The sequence below is a fragment of the Haemaphysalis longicornis genome, unplaced genomic scaffold (genome assembly GCF_048455015.1).
Source record: "Haemaphysalis longicornis isolate Haplotype H1 unplaced genomic scaffold, Haemaphysalis longicornis Haplotype H1 scaffold_6, whole genome shotgun sequence".
Classification (NCBI taxonomy): Eukaryota; Metazoa; Arthropoda; class Arachnida; order Ixodida; family Ixodidae; genus Haemaphysalis; species Haemaphysalis longicornis.
In genome coordinates, this window is record NW_027526407.1 from 37,197,305 (window position 1) to 37,214,269 (window position 16,965).

General features: G+C 43.5%; 1 protein-coding gene across 1 annotated transcript in view; it reads left to right on the forward strand.

Moving 5' to 3' along the window:
• LOC144142478 (neuropeptides capa receptor-like) overlaps nucleotides 1–16,682 on the forward strand; it is a 151,407-nt gene extending 134,725 nt beyond the window's left edge. Inside the window, exons 3-6 of the mRNA XM_077674020.1 lie at nucleotides 2,747–2,967; nucleotides 6,813–7,101; nucleotides 8,184–8,315; nucleotides 9,179–16,682. Of these exons, the coding sequence (XP_077530146.1) occupies nucleotides 2,747–2,967; nucleotides 6,813–7,101; nucleotides 8,184–8,315; nucleotides 9,179–9,612 (1,076 nt within the window). The 3' untranslated portion in view covers nucleotides 9,613–16,682. The remainder of the gene's footprint in view (nucleotides 1–2,746; nucleotides 2,968–6,812; nucleotides 7,102–8,183; nucleotides 8,316–9,178) is intronic.
• The last annotated feature ends 283 nt before the right edge of the window (nucleotides 16,683–16,965 follow it).

Below are 16,965 nucleotides of genomic sequence, written 5' to 3' on the forward strand. Positions count from 1 at the left end.
TGGGATTCCAAACCCACACAAGATCACCTGGGTTATACTCGGCATCCCGGAGTTGGAAGGTTTACCGTCCATCATACGCAAGCTGCTGGGACGTAGTACGTACGCGATCAAGCTGGCGGGCTCCCTCCGCAAGCTGCAGGTATCCTTTGACGTCCGCGTTGAGGTCTTCGTCGCCTACCTCTGGCTGCATGGCGTCGAGCACCGACGTCGGCTGTTGACCGTAGACAAGCAGGAATGGAGCCATCCGCGCAATTTTCTGGACACCTGTATTGAACGCGACCGCAACAATAGGTTACATAGAAAGCCTATAGGCCATGGTCGTGTTTAGGCGTTAGGTTGGTTCCTTCGTCTGAGGGTGATATGCCGCAGTCTTTCGGTGATTCGTGTCACTGGAGCGCAGGACGCCTTGCATGAGCTCCGCAGTAAATGCCGTTCCGTGGTACCTGACTAGTACCTCAGGGGCTACATATCGCAGCGCAAGTTTATGTCTAACGAACTTCGCGACTTCATGTGCGGTCCCCCTCGGAGGAGCGGCAGTATCTGCGCAGTGGGTCATGTAGTCGGTCGCTATGACAATCCACTTGTTCTCGGATCGTGACGTAGGGAACCTGCCAAGAAGATACGCTCCGGTCTGTTGGAAGGACCTCGATGGGACGGCGATCGATTTCGGAAGTCCGGCGGGTCTCATCGGCGGTTTTTTTTGTCGCTGGCAGTCGTGGCAGCTCCGGAAGTAGTTGGAGACATCGAGAGGCCAACAGTACTTCGTCTTGCTTTTTCCAATATTGCGTGCTGTGCTTAGATGTCCAAAAGACGGGTTGTCGTGACATGCTTCCGAAGGTTCGTCCCGAAGGTATACGAGGATAACAAGAAGATAGTTTGTTCTCGTTCGCGGGTTGAAATTTTTCTTCACGACGATGGAGTTTTCGAGGCTGAATGCAGGTAAACTGCGTTTGAAGGCCCTTGGCACGCTGCGTTGCGTCAATCGAGGTAGTCGATCACGATGCGTAACTCCGGGTCGGCACGCTGCTAGGCGTCTAGGTCGCTCCGAAGGCTGCGCCGTTTTCATCAGAGTGGTGGATCGATGGTGGTGCGAGACAGGCAGTCAGCGTCGGAGTATTTCTTTCCGGATTTATACACTGATTACAGCATATTTTCTATACAGGTAAAAGAAAAGTATCAGTTTAAATGTTGACATAGTAAAGGGCAGAAACGACCACTAGAAACACCCCGTTTTTTCGCTTGCGGGGATTTGACGAAAATGGTATCACTCTTTAATATGTAGAGATTTAAGATGTAGATGTAGGCCTATATTTTGCGCCAAACAAGTTCTCACTCTGAATACTTCAACGATAACTTTGTATACGTTTTCGTAGGATTGGCATAATTATGGTATAAAATAACTATTTTTAGAATTACGTGTCATCGCTTACATATCTGAAAAGAATGGATGGCAAATAAGATTTCCGCGTGCAATGTAAGAAAAAAAATTTCATTCCACGCGCTGGTCTTTGAGCGTCGCCATGATTTCCAAGTTCCAACACTCACTAATCAATATTTCGCATTTCAAGACTCTCAACTCTCGATAGGGCTAGTTTAGAATGTTCAAATTTAATATGACGCAGCGTCGTTCCTTGATAACGGGATTTTAGAAAACTGTGCCTCAACCTTTCAAAATTCTGAGCACAATGTGCCTGAAATCCTGCGATGTCCAAAAAATCTGCGGAGTTGGCCCCCCGAAGAAATAACGAATCTTATGGTTCATCGCTACATGGCGCACGTAACTCCCAATGTCTCCTTTTATAGAAACAAAGGTCGGAGAAAACTGTTACTTTACTTCGCACAAGACTCAAAACAGGTTTCTAAAGCTCTGTGGTACAAAATCATCGGTACTACTAGAATCTGAAACGTTTCCCGCTTTATGCATAGGCAGGGTGATGACGTAACTAGAAAAGCAAGAGAATTCCTTTCATCAGTCGTTATGAACCAAGTTTTTAGGCTTCAAAACTGGAAAATCAAGGTATCGTGCTTTTTATTGCTTCATCTTGTCTATCGACAATAAAATCTCATCACTTCCTATGGTGCTTTCTTCTGAGGCAAGTTTCTTCTGAGGCAAGTATTATTGTTATGTAAAACAATGGCAGCATCTCCACTCTGTGGATGATGGCGAGGGTGCGTAGTACGGGGTCTCAAAATGACATCCAAGTTGCGCCCCGGGTGGCATCCGATTTGCATCCCTACCATCATTCGATTTGAGCCGTGAGTTGCACCTTGATTATTCCCCAAATGAAACTGCATGCAACTCACGGCCCAAATTGAATGGTGGTTGGGGCGCAAATCGGGTGCTGTGCGCACAGATAGACGCGGACAGACATTGGGAGGTCCTAATACACTCCGCACCGTTACAGGCGAGGGTGTAAGGCGTTTGACTCACGGGTACTAACTCACGGGCGTAGCGCAATGGGTAACACGTCTGGCACTAACTCTGTCTGGTCTACCAGGCACAGCCTCGAATCCTGCCGGTGCGTTTGTAATTTTTTGCAAGTGTAAATGCTATGCGCACGGACGTGGACGGATATTGTGAGGTCCTAAGGTGCTCCGCACCTAAAATCATCCGTCGTGGGTTCTTCTTTTGCTACAGTGCAGATATTTTGCACATTTTAGCAGTCTCTGAGATAATACCAAGGGCTTTCTTTTGCCCCAGTTTCTATGACACCTAATTGTTTTTGTCGCATTCCCGTGCTTGCAGGCCTTCCCAACGACCTGAAGCTCTACTGGCAGCAGTACCCGTGGCGACTGGGCGAGGCCCTGTGCCGGTTCAGGGCCCTCGTGGCCGAGGCTACTTCGTACGCCTCGGTGCTCACCATCGTGGCATTCACGGCGGAGCGCTACGTGGCCATCTACCACCCTCTCTTCCTGCAGACCACGTCTAGCCTGACACGGGCCGTCCGCATCATCGGCGTCATCTGGGTGAGGCAGCCAATACGCTGACGAACATGGCTTTTAACAAACGAGTTGTTTGGGTGCTGACCACCGATCATTTATTTTGACAGGCAATAAACCTGCATAGGCAAGATGAAGCAGCTTTTCTTCCCCTTTCTTGTTTTTGTTTGCTGGGAAAACTCGAAATTAGATGGTTAATGTATAGACAACAATGCAGAACACGAGTCATAAACACCCAATGATAGTGTGTCCTTGAATATATTCTATGCCAAGCTCTAGGCTAGAGCAGGTCCCTACAATTGTACCTTTGTCTTGAAAAATCCTTTGTTTTCTGCTTCATACAACCAAGAGAGTGGATCACGATTTCACTCCTATTAGATAATTTGAGATTTATATCACAGATCCGGGAACGAAGCAGCAGGATGAGCAGTGAGATGGGCATGGCACTCGGGTGCGCCGGCAATGCAAGTGGAGTAGGCGGTAGAACACATGGCCTCATCAGTGTCTTCCTTGAAACAGTAAAAAGTATATTGTTCCTTAGGAGGTACAGTACTTGCCCTAAATCCGGAACACGCAGCGGAGCCGAGATACCCACTGTACAATAAAACAAAAGTCTCTATATGCTGGGCAGGTTACGAAGACCATACAAACGATGACTATCTGTGCGTGTGTTGGCCCGCAGATGAACAATTGTGCCACTTGTCATCAACTTAGCCGTACTCCCATCGGTTGTTTGAAATAAAAACTTTTTGTAGCGGCCAGTCTGGCGTCCAGAAAGAGTGGTGGCAAATAAGTGCGATGCCTAAACATTTCTATAAATTGCTGTTACCGCGCCTCTGATTGAGCGCAGTTTTCATTTATTGTTACATACATTAAACAAACATTTCGAGTTCACCCGAAAAAAAAACATCCAATCAGCACATAATGAAGATTGTATAAACACGCATTATAAATATTGGTGTGCGGCCGGGTAACGGTTTTCTCTAGAGCTTTAGTTTACGCTTCACCGCGCCTTTCTTATTATTGCGTTATCATAAAAAATTGCGACATGTTTCTACTTCGTTTGATCTGCACTGCGGAGTCCTCACCGTTAGGCCGCCAGCCACATAATTATTATTCGGGCAAACTTTCTGTTGCCCATAAAGTAACATATTGTGACATAGCGCCAAATAAACACTATAGTCATTACGTCTATAGACGTAGATAGTCCTGTAACCCGTACACTGCTGATTTTTACTGGTTTCTGTAATAGCAAAATACCAAAATAGGAAAACAATAAAATAAGACTCAGAAGTTCAGCACTCCACCCCATTTGGAGTAATGAACTAAAAAGTTTGCTATTTTTACATTATATCACTTATTATTTGCCCTTGCTAGCAATTACATTACCTCTAGGGTTTGGAACCGTAAGCTTTCACTCATGTGACTCTTTACGTCTTGAATATTTTTATTGTGGACGCAAGTTTTTTAAAATCCACAGCTCTCTGCTATAATAAAATTACTCTCTGTTTAATCTATGTTTTGCTACAGTGTGAAATAATGATGACTGGGTGACAAAAGTCTCACGCGAAGAAAATGGGCGCCAAGAAAAAGGGCTCTGGTTATGCCATCAAGCATATACATAACTCGTAGAATATGCGTCATTCTTCCACCGTGAACACAAAAAGTTGAAAACTTGCCATTCAATATAATGCTGTGAAGCCCACTCTTCTTACGCTTTGCATGAATTCTCATCAACTACTATTTCCCGCCTTTGTGAATGAACCATGGGCGCAAGGTACCTTGTATTTACGGGCCATATGTTGAGAACAATGTGCACGTACATTGATTTAGAAGAAAGTCTGTACATTGCCACCTCATCGCTACAAAAACGTTTTTTGAAAGTGGTTGGGTATAAAACACGAAAAAAGTACGAACACAACGTGTAAGCCTAAATGCGTACCCGATATGGTGCAGTAAGTGGCCATTCAACATCCGAGATCCCTTTAACCGGAAAGAAATCGTTACCAATAGAGCTATGGGTTTCCGGATTAATCCCTAAAAATTCGAAACGCTCGCAGGTGAAATTTTGGAAAATTCAGATTTATTTGGTAAACATCGATTTTAGAGCCCACGGCGGCAAAAATGACAATTGAAGTTCAGACTTTAGGATATCGGATACGTGATCGGCACCACTGGCCATTCGAACTTTTCGGAGATAACTAGGAATTGTCACCAGTACCACAAGGAGGCTATTTTTTCCCCTCCACCCCACTTAGTTAGCAAGGATTACCTACCCTTACTTGCTTGGACACAAAAAGCTTCTGCGACATCACGTGCCGTGACATGCCTGCTTTTTCACTAGTTTTACATTTATCAAGACGGGTGCACGTTTACACTCTTTTAGTGCACCTTGCAAGTTAATGTGTCTTGAAAGTGATGACATAAGCCAGCTCATAAAATATTTTGAAAACTTCCAGAGGTATGAAGTAAGTGACATTGTTGAGCCAACCTCGTCTTGGAGAGTCGACGCTGAGCAGCGGCCAGGGCTTTCTCGCTGCACGCTGAGGCTTCTCGCCCTACCTATTTCTAGGTGGAAAGTTAGAAAGGCCATTTTGTATGCTGAAAATCATAGATCAAAAGGAGCGCGCTTCTATCAACGATAACAATCTCGTAAAGTGTGCTAGTGGGAATTTGAACAGGCTTGAAGTTTGTAATATTAGAACCGCACATAGTTTACATATAGCTATTCGTGCTTGTGTACATGTATGTGGGTCTCTCATTGAAATCTCTGAGACAATAAAAATTTGCTCCTAGTGCTCTTAGGTGTTCATGTTGAGATATCATTTCACTTATAATTTGGAGTGTTTAAAATAAAGCGGAATAAAATCTGGATTACATTACGGAAAATTTGATATTTATAAGATACAATATTCGAAAAACAAAAACATTTTGCATAAAATTAAACTCCGATCAACACCGTCTGAATTTTACCAGAACCAAAGTCCGAAATTTCGCAGCCCAGTTATAAAGTAAAAGACCATGTGGAACGACATTTATAATACTATTCAGGATACACGGCTTTGTGTATCTGCAAGACACATTTTAAGTGTTATTGGAGTCTCTTTGGCCTACATCACGGTCGCTATGTTTCATTTTATGGTTGGTTATGCAGCTTATTAGGTCCAGCAAAGCTCTTCACTGCTAAACATACATTGCGATTTGTCACCCCAGTCTACATTATTGCTGAGAGTTTGTGATCGCATAAGAAGAGGAAAGCGACATTGCTGTTAGGTTGTTCTAAACCCAGTTGGAAAGTCAGCTGTATAAAACAGCTGAAGGAATGATGTCATAAATACCACGAAAAAAAAAGAAGGAACTTCATTGCTTCATGCTCTTCACAACGAACTTCATGCTCTTTACAACGAACTTACAGTGTACGGAATACGACGTAATATCTCGAATTTAAATTACAGAAATGGCTGCCATTTTGACTCAAAACACGGAAACAGCCGGCAGCAGATATATCGCATTATCATAAAAAACCAAGGTAATATTATGTACTTGCAAACTGTTGAGTATTTTCATGATTGTAAAGCAAATAACAATCTTCGAAGTGGTGAAACCTTCTTGCCTAATAACAGTTACCCGCGTACATTGCCTGTTGTTAAAACTAACGATCGAAACTTGATAATCCCTTCTGCGAGATGTTGCCCCTTGCTAATAAGCTAATAAACCAATCGAAGCTCAACTTTTCAGCGTTTTTTAATCTGTACAAATGATCGAAATCCTAGGGCGTCGTTTCAAAGCCACTTTGCTCATATCGTCCTTATTAACCCCTTGTGCATTATCTGCCTAACTATTATGTACGATTATATTGCTTGGTTTTGCAGGTGATGTCCCTAGTGAGCGCCATCCCGTTCGCCGTCTACACAAGAGTGAACTTTGTCGACTTCCCCGTGGGCTCGGGCCGCGTTGTGCCTGAGTCCGCCTTCTGCGCGCTGCCCATGGACACGACGACTGTGAGCCTGCCGCTGTTGCAGTGTTCCACGTTCGCTTTCTTCTGCCTGCCAATGACCTTGATAGCCGTGCTGTACCTAAAGATAGGTATCCGGCTCAGAAGCCAGCCGGCGCCAGGACAGCAGGCCAGGCAACAGAGGAGGCCAGTGCACAGGATGCTTGGTAAGCGGTTCTTCCTCTTAGGTCAAACTGCAATTATCACAAACTCTGTAGAATACAGATGGCTTGCAGATGTTAGGTGGCCAGAGAATCTTTTTGTGAAAAGAAACTGCCGTCGTAATACGCAGTATAAGACAAGGGCTAAGGTTGAACACTACAAAACCCAGTTATCAGCGAAGGCAAAGACTCTACGTAGGCTGTTTTTTTTTTGAAAATTTGCCTTTTCCTCAGATTCCGCTTCCTTTCGCATAGCTCTACGTACTCCGTTATTTGATTACTTCCCTGAAAGACCGGCGCAAACAGCAGAGCTACTGCGGCAGCCATGGCGAGACACCGATACTAAGCGACGGAACAGCAGCCGTTCAACCCTCGCCTAAACACGTTATTCGCTTGGATCGAATCACACCCACAGACGGGACAGGAAGCACAAAACAATCCAGCTATGGCGGAGCAGCCGTTTCCCCCTCGCCTCGTCATGTGGCACCAGAGAGGAGAGGGTCCGAGAAAGAGAAGTGACGAGAAAGGCCCCGCTTGCTTGATGGTTGCCAAAGGTCCCTTGGGACACAAAGAATGACCATCAAACCTGTAATATTGTAGAGTTCTTGATTTAAAAACTTATGTAAATTCTCAGCACTAGTGACCGAAGCAACAGTTAGACAAAACTACTTTAAGAGGACATTTGAAGTGCATAATAGATTTGAGTTTTTTCGAGTTTGAGCTTCAGTTCCTTTTGTTGAAATGGTACCTAAACAGGCAAAAAATTGTTGTGCCAACAGCCGCAGGTAGTGGCTGCCGAAATTGAGATGTAGTATAGCTGTAGTAAAATTACTGAAGTGCAGCTGCGGCGAAAAGCTTCAAACTTACGGTGTGGACCCAGCGCATCTGTTTGACCAAATAAAACACGCAAATATTTTCAAAGTGTATATTTCTTCTACCAGACCCTGTTAAGAAGAACAAGGGCGCAATTTAAAATTTTAAAATTAGGCGCTATATGTAGTTTTTCCAAGCAAAGAATTTATATCTATTTTCACTCCAGAGAAAGTAGTTCACTAAACGTCTCGCCCCACGTCCACCCTTTATTCTAGTGGCGGTTGTCATCGCGTTCTTCGTCTGCTGGGCACCCTTCCACACGCAACGCCTGTTGGTGGTGTACGTTAGTCCAAGCCAGTGGACCACCGGACTCCGAACCCTCAACGAGGTTCTCTACTACACGGCTGGTAAGACTTTCTCAGCTACGTTGGAGCCAGCAATTAATTTTCTTTGTTTACTATCGCCTTTGTTATAAAGATCACATTATTTCTTAGGCTACTTCCGTGAAAACGTTCGTCTGCCCATCTGTATATTTGTGTCTGCCTCTCTAATCCGCCATCTGGGATCTGGGCAAACGTTTCAGAATTCCACGAGTAAGAGTGTATGTAGGGAGGGTCCTTCCAAACAACTAAAACTGCCGGCCTTAGTCACAGATGTCTTGATTAGGTTGCTCAAAGGCAGCCCTCAAAACGTTTAAGACAACATATAAGCATTTACCCAGCCATTGCCATGTTTTTTTAGCCAAGAACATACTTTGGAATGGGTTTTGACGTACTAATAAAAACCAATGCGTCAAAATGTCACAGAAAGACTCCAGCACCTGCTAGATAAAAGTGAGCTCAAAAACAACACAGCTCTCGCTCGTGCTGTTCTAGGCAGAGTAAGATACAAAAAAAACAAGAAGCAACTGAGCGCTATCCTAAAAAAGGCATGCTAGCACCGTAAGCGGCAAAATGGAATTGCATGGAGAGAACGTCCATGCAGTGAATCGCTAGAAGAGCGAGATAGGAGTAAAATAAAGTGAGGGGAAGGAACGAAGAACGGCAAAGTAGTAAAGTGGCAGGCCGGCAAAAAATATTGTTTCGACGACATTTGCCGTCACGCAGTGCGACAAAGGCATCTTTTCGTAATATTCCTGAAATTTTAAACGGCAGAAATGTTTGATTCTCATTTCGCGACTTCGGTATTTCTGCTGGACAAAATTTAATGGGTAAAAAATGCGCAACCCTTATATACTATTTTTTTCACCCTTTTGCATTTCTTTTTCCAGGTTGCCTGTACTACTTCAGTGCCACAATCAACCCAATACTCTACTCACTCATGTCCGTCAAGTACAGAGAGGCGTTTCGAGATGCCCTGTGCACACTCTCCAAGACCAAGCAGCGGCTGTCGGCCGGGGAATTCGACGCGGCCGCCACGGTGGTCATCGTGGGGGCCAATCACTCGATCCTCGACAACACCAGGCTCAGCACGCTCAAACCATACTCCGTCGTTCAACGCGTGGACAACGGTGGACCGACCACCGATGACACCGCAGACCTGGCCATGAGAACGCTCATTCAAACCGTGCTCCGTGTTAAGCCTAACCAGGAGCCGGTGGAGACGTCTCCTGAAAGTGACGTGCCTGAACACGAAAACACAGTGCTTAGCGGTTCAGTCGTTGCGAGTGAAAAGAACAGTGACGCGTCGGAAACGATCGTGTGAATTGTCTGGTTTATTCTCTCGGGAATAATCTGGCGTTGAGGGAAATGTGCGCTCAAGTCCTCATGGGTTTCCCTACGTATTTATCATGTGGAGCTCTGTAGCTTGTTTCCTTACATGATTGATGGGAACCTCAGAGACACTGATAGCCAGCAGGCCTACCAGAGGCGAAAATGTCTCTCCAGTTTTTCAGCCGCCGATAACAAATCTAGCTTGCAGGTTTGTCAGGGCACACATCTTCGCGGCATGGCCTAAGCATTAGCTTTCGAGAGTTTGCCAGATTCAAACAACAGATATTTTATCCAGCACCGTCCAGAATGACTACAGCGGCACAGCTGCGGCTTGCGATGACCATAAAAACTGATGAACACGATGTCACACAGGATGTCAATATCTAACAGGACCAAAGAGGACGTCAACATATATGAACAAGGAACGTCCTATGAACGTCCTTCAAGGATATGGTGAAGTCCATACACCACGATTGCCTGGATACAGCGCTGCAAAATTACTCGCAGCAGCTAAATAAAAACCTTAGTAGCAACGCTAAACAAGCAAGGCCCAAGGTGTCTGAAAAATATCACAGGATTTGAACAGCATTATTTTCCCGACCACTTCTGCCAAAATTCGTGCCGCATGTGCAAACAGCCGTCATGGTGGAAACGATGTCCTCGAGAAAGGCTGTTCCAATATACTTGCCCCATATTGATTTCCGAAATTAACAAAATATCGTCTCGAGAGCTCGTGCTGGAAAGTAGGCGCACCGGACAACACAGTGGGAAGAAGTGTCGAACTGCTTTCTCTAACCGCTACACCCTGTGTCGTGTGCTACCGGCCAAAGTTGTCTGTAGAGCACCACAAACTGGACCCAAGCGTGTTTTTCGACCCACGCGAGCGTAAAATTGGCAAAACTAAAGCTTACACCAAAACTTAATCTGCTAATACGAAAAGTGATAATTTCGTCATTATCCGGTGCCTCAAACTTCTTCGGCCACGTTCGTCGATTCAAGCACTGTAAAAATTAGCCACTGTCCAACACATTTTTGTCGAATGAATTTCTCTTCAGTAAGGTGCTTTTTTGGATTTAAATTGTTTGGTCTTCCAGGCATTTAATAAGAAATAATCACAGCACTTTAGGCCGGTGAAGTAAAGAAAAACACTTTTTTTGCGGCTTTTGCTTGCTGGTAAGCAAGACGCCCCACTCTACTAGAGAAGCTTTTATTGTGGAATGGTTTCCCACGACCGAAACAGGCGTTTTTTGGACACGCCTGTCTCTATGAAGTTTGTACAAGCCTTGAACTGAATTGTAGGCACAATATTACGGTAGTGATGCGTGTTTGCGGTCTGCCTTTAAGGCCTGCTAGACACTACTTTGAATAAAACCTGAAGCAGCTCCAAACATGGGTGACATAGAAGACGCAGGGATGACCTATATTCGAGAAAGAAAATTAAGATTTGGACATATTTGCGCAACTTCGATAAGACAAGAGCCCACCTAAAATTGCCTTTCGGTTGTCATTTCTCGTATTTTTTACGTTATTCGGAAATATGGCTCTTGCTTTGAAACATAAAAAATTATATCACTGCTGTGCTCATAAAGGGAACGGCTTGCAGAAAGAGAGAAAATTTGGTAGCGATATCTCGGTTGTATTGCAGCCACAAATCTATGCCGAGAGCAGACGGAATGGCTGTTTGTGGAACGTGGCATGGCCTTCACATGAAAAACGCATGACGCGTTTTCAATGCTTCAAGCGTGTCCGGTGAAGGTGGCTGAATCATGTGTTAGTAAAAAAAACGAGCTTATTTTTCAGTTTAAACTCACACAGCCTTCACCATGAGCATGCGGTGCTAAAAACGCACTCTTGTTTGTGTGGCGTGTACATAACCTCGTGTATCTATGTGTACATAATTCTAACAAAGAGGTCATGAATTTTTTAAATGTGCGCACTGCCAAAAGTTGACACACAGAGTAAACACTGAAACGACTATCTATTCTTCATAAGTACCCGTGCTCACGAACACATTCCCGACAGACCATATCTCCATAGCCCTTGTACTTAAACCTGTTGTATCCCTAATTCTACACACACAACGATGGTTTATTATGTGCGCGAAAGCTATCAATTATTAATTTATGCCTGGATTCCTTGCTGCTCTTTTTCGGGCCAACACTAATTACTCTTCGGGGGCAACGAGGTGAACAAGTCCGCATACATGTGGGGCAAGAAATACAAGAAAAATTACATCATTTAACACCTCATTGCAAGAGAAGAAATCCTCGTGGCTCTTACAGAAATGCACACTAGTGCACAGTATAATGTCGGACCCAGTGTTCGCAAAATCCCCTAGATAGCAGGAATTTAAGGCACCTGTCGAACGTAACTGCTGGGCTTACCGGGTTGAGAAAAAAGGCATTTTGTGTCGTGGACTTCCAAGTCTGGACTCCCAACTAAGCCACCTTCGCTATACTTCTTGAATTAAAACACCCAAAATAAAGCGTTTTGAGGATTTTCACTAATGCCCAGTTGAACTATTTTTAAGATTGCGATATCACCATTTTTTTGTATTTATGCTCTTAGAAGCGTTTCGCGAGACTCCGATCGGTCAACCGTTCTGCAACAGGCTGGGTAATATTACCGCGTTTATTCGTATTTGCGATTCCTACTTATAGTTTTTCTGACTGTGCCGAGATAGCAGTTTTCTAACGGTATAAAATTTGGGTGACTGTGTTGCCATCTTTAGCATTAGCTCCTGCAGCAAAAAAAAAAACACCTAACAATAAACAGCTGTAATGGCTTCCGCCGTAGTGCATTCACCTGTCTAGTTATTACGCCTGGTTTTGTATACTATGAACAAAAAGCATTTTTCTACGAGAAACCATTCTTTAGAGCTACGGAATAGTGAAAGCTGCCTTTCAATTTCGACCATTAGCCAAATTCCGTCTAGGCTGACCAAACCCTATAAAAACATGCAAAATGATTTCTTTTTTCAGTCCTCAGCCATGCCCATGCGGGAAATAAATTACCCGTATTTTTTCGTTATCTTCTTTATCCGTTTTTTTCTTCACACTTTTGATAGCTCTGCGTCAGACCAAGCTTTCAAAGGACGAAGCACTCTCAAAAATCAACCGATATTTTTTTTGTGGTTTTAAGCATGCAGTCATTTGCAATGCTTGCTTGTGTAAGCTACACACGACAGAAGCATAACAGGTGTGAGCATTCGCCAGAACACATCCAGCTTAGGCTGAAATCGTGCCTTCAAACGACTTTTTGCGGTATACAAAAATACTTTGTGAAAACCCCACTAATCACAGCCCCAACAGTGCGCGGGTATAATCTATCCCCCAATGGAGGTCAGCTATTCGTGGTTTTGTGTTAGTCAATAAGGAAACTACGCAAGAGTGTGGTACAATATACGAGCCATCTCTCATTTTGGTAGCATAAAACAGTGATTTTGGCTCATCCTTCATGTAAGATTTATTGCAGCATTTTCATCCAAACAACATCAAAAACTAGAGTGCTCATTATTTTTAGTGTTTTATCAATTGTGGGGTGTAGAAGCGCGTTTTACCTGAAAGCAACACTTGATAAGCATAAAAACACGGAATACCTTGTTTTAAAAGAAGCCTTACACTTGGCCATGTTTTTCTAAAACTATATCAATGGAACAAATAGGTATTCTTGTTCTTCTGAAATATTCGATGGCAAAATGTATGGTAATACCACGAGTGAGTTACAGCACAATGTAAGGAATATGCGTACGTTTGTTTCACTAACAATAATATCGAAAGCAGCTTAGGGTTCTAAGGCAAGGAGCTGTTTTTGAGGGGCTTTACAGTCGTGAATTCAAGCTTGTTTATTAGGCACCTGTAACAGCAGCCACTTCTCGCTTTAAAAAAAATTGCTCTTTGCAGCTGTACAAACTAAAATAAAAATAATTCAGTCTTTGTTGCTTCTGCTCAAAAGATTGAAGCTGCTGAGTTTTTTGTTTCGTTTATCCATAACCTTTTCTCTTCATGGATACAAAAGTTGCAATTACACTTGACAAGCATCATGCAAAAAGTCTATCCTACATTGTAAAATAGTTCGGCCAGAACGTTATCAGTAGAAAATAAAGCCGAACCCTTAAAATTCACTGATGATCATTGCTAATGAAGTTGCTAATGAACCTGAATGCAGTCGCACCGTTTAATAAAACACGAATAAAGGCGATATCAGGAGTCTCGCAATGATAAAAGCGGCTACTAATCCAAAGCTACGCGCTGCTCTATTACCAACCCCTTGAACTTTGCCTCTCTAAAAAAAGAAAAAGCAAGGAGTCCGGGCTTTTTACGTAGACAACGTTTTCTTGAAATTGAGCTGGTCTTCCGGTCGGGGCTCCTAGTCCTGTCTTCTTTGGGAAGAAACCATCAGGCTTACGCCACATTCGTCGTCGGCAGCTAAATCTCACTGCACTAACCGTGCCTGCAATCAGTACAATTTTAAATATACAAATTGCTGAGTTTTTACCTGACATAACTCATTTGTGTTTTGATGTTTTTCTGAAATAAATCAGTTCCGGTTAGAATGTTAACAGATCCGCCGCTTGGGCGTTCTGTGTTCGCAACGTGTCTGCTCACTGCACTCGTGGGAGTGTCTTGGTCTGCACCTGTGCTCGCTATGACTGGATCGTTTAATAGCTCATCTAGTAGCGGCGTTGCGGGATGGCCCCCATTTTTACACATCTAAAATGACCAGATAATATTGTACTGCAGAAAAATGACGAAAGAAATATTTAAAAGGAAAACCTATAAGAATACCAAATCAATTTTTAGGTCACAGAAAACGGGGTAGGAGTAGTGATAGGGCGCTGCACTACGAAATTGTGGTTTGTGCGAGATGGTTTTCTGCGGGCCGTGACCCGTTGTTGTATAGAAAACCTGCCCCGACGAAAGACAAGCTCACATTTATTGGCTCTAATTATATTGAGAGAAGATTAGCGCGCAGGGCCCCTTTACACATACAGACACACAACGTCGTAATAAAATCGACGCCAGAGCCCTAGACTACAAATAATTGTTTCTTTCTTTGCTACATGAGCATGTTGCTGAGATAATTTTTGCTTCACCAGAACAAGCACCGTAGCCTAGAAATTAGAATAAACAAAGGAGAGTCGTTTTTCAGGAAAGCCGTCAACGTTTACTCACCCGGTACGCATGTTCATTCCTTGTCCCTTCAAGATGCCGTATGACTGTTTGAAGAAAGCAGTTATTATGCTTTGCCTAGAAGGTCACTACTCATAGCCTTTTTCATCTACCCTACTTTAGCACGTCATCTCATAATAGATTTTGCTTGTCTACGATGTAACCCCATCGAAAGATTAGAATGCGCCATGGCATGTTCACAATTTTTGCGGGTAAGCTCATTAGGTTCCTTCGCGGGCCTGTTATGAAATTTATTTCCAGAAAGGTCCCATTGCACAAACCGACAAAAAATCTAACTGAAAACTTAGTGTATATAGTTCATTACATGTGTCATGTTGTAAAGTCGTATTTATTGCATTTATACCTGTGCCGTGACCCGGACTGCCTTATCAGCTTCGCTGGCATAACAGTGCTTGTTAAACTCAATACACGAGTTACTAATCACGGTGTACGTCTCAGCACCAAGATGTTTAATGTCCTTTCTGAGTAATTAAACCCTGTAAAGTGTTCTTTGTAGCTGTGCTTCTATTTCATTTCGTAAATGTTGTAAATCTCCTAGTTCTAGATAGAAAATCACTTTTTTGTACGGTTGTTACAAAAAAGCTCTCAAAGTACCTGCGTACTTGTGCCCCCTTTCATCGTTTCAAAGACCGTCTCTGTGTCCTGTTCAACACACTTGTAAAAGGGCGACAGTGTATACACGCCCCGCATTTACTTTCTGTATTAGGCCGGAGTGGGCAAAAAGCGCCCCGTGTCTCACCCCACCAAAACACGGGCAAAATACGGCAGAATTGGTGACAGCTCTGATCTTGGCATAGTCTAATGCTTGATCTTTCTTATTGGTATGCGTTAGATAAACAATGCTGAACGACCGGAAGAACTATTGGAATGCGTTTGTATGGTTTCAGAAGGTGCTTAGCATAGAGAGCAAAACTACGTTTGGTTTGCTGATTGGGCTGTCAACCTTTTAGGCGGATAAAGTTTTTTTTGTGTGAAAAACTCACGCTGAGATATCGATCAACATAACTGTAGTAACCCATCTGTTTTTGAAGCCGATCCATATTTTTTTTATTTCGTATCGTACAAGGAAAATACGTATAACATTAACGTTTATCGCGCAAGAAAAAGAAGTGTAAATTTAGGTAACAAAGGCTACTATGAAGGACTTGCTTGGCCACATTGTAACGGAGGGTCAAATACAATACTTTAGGCCAAAATTTTATTACTCACTCTCAGCAGTACACTATAGCCTGCGTGTTAATGCTAGTGTTTCAGTTGCATGGAGGGGAAAGCATTAACGCCCGTGTGTCGAGTTGTCGAGATTTCGGCGCATCCTAAAGATCCCCAGATGTACAAAATGAAACCACAGCCATCCACTACGACGCGCCTCATCACCTGTGAAGGATCGGCGCGTTAGACCATATAATCAATCAATCGTGTTACGCGGTGCTTCAAACACACACACACACACAAACACACGCACACACACGCACACACACACGCACGCACAAAAAGTAATTTGTTCCTGCAAAGGGCGTTATCAAGGTGGGCACAACGGAAGCAGGGTATGCTTATCTGCTGGTTTAAATTCCTGGTGCTTGTGAATACAATGAATATGTTACTTGCCGGAACCTGTACAGTCGACAGTCGCAGTGATCGAAGTACATTTTTATGGTGGCCCATTTTTTTTTTCAGAAAACAAATTCGTGTGCGTGGAAGTGCTGCTGCTTGATGATATCTATAACATATTCTAAAGTGCTTTCATCAGACGGTGTTGTGCACATTTGTTGTGTTTGTGTGATGGCCCCTTCCTGCGCCTATGCTTTTGTGGTAAGCCGGTGGTTGCGTTGTACTTATGTAAAAAGGTGTAATAAAAGTTGTTCATGTCAAAAGCGGGAGTTCCTTGTCCTATGGTGCAGATCAAGTTGCCGATGCAAGCATACAGAGGATGGTACTTCTGTACTGCCCAAATACACAGAGACGAAGAGACGCTGCTTTTTTATAAGAAAGAAACCGGTAAGCCTTTTAATTGCAGGGCTTGCTGTCCCACAGGATAAATTTAATGAGATATGGTGACTGCAATTAACAAGATAAAAGACAAAAACAGTACGTAGGATGGTAATGACATCGACGTCATTGTCACACGAGTGAAGACACGGCAGCTGTCCATAGAT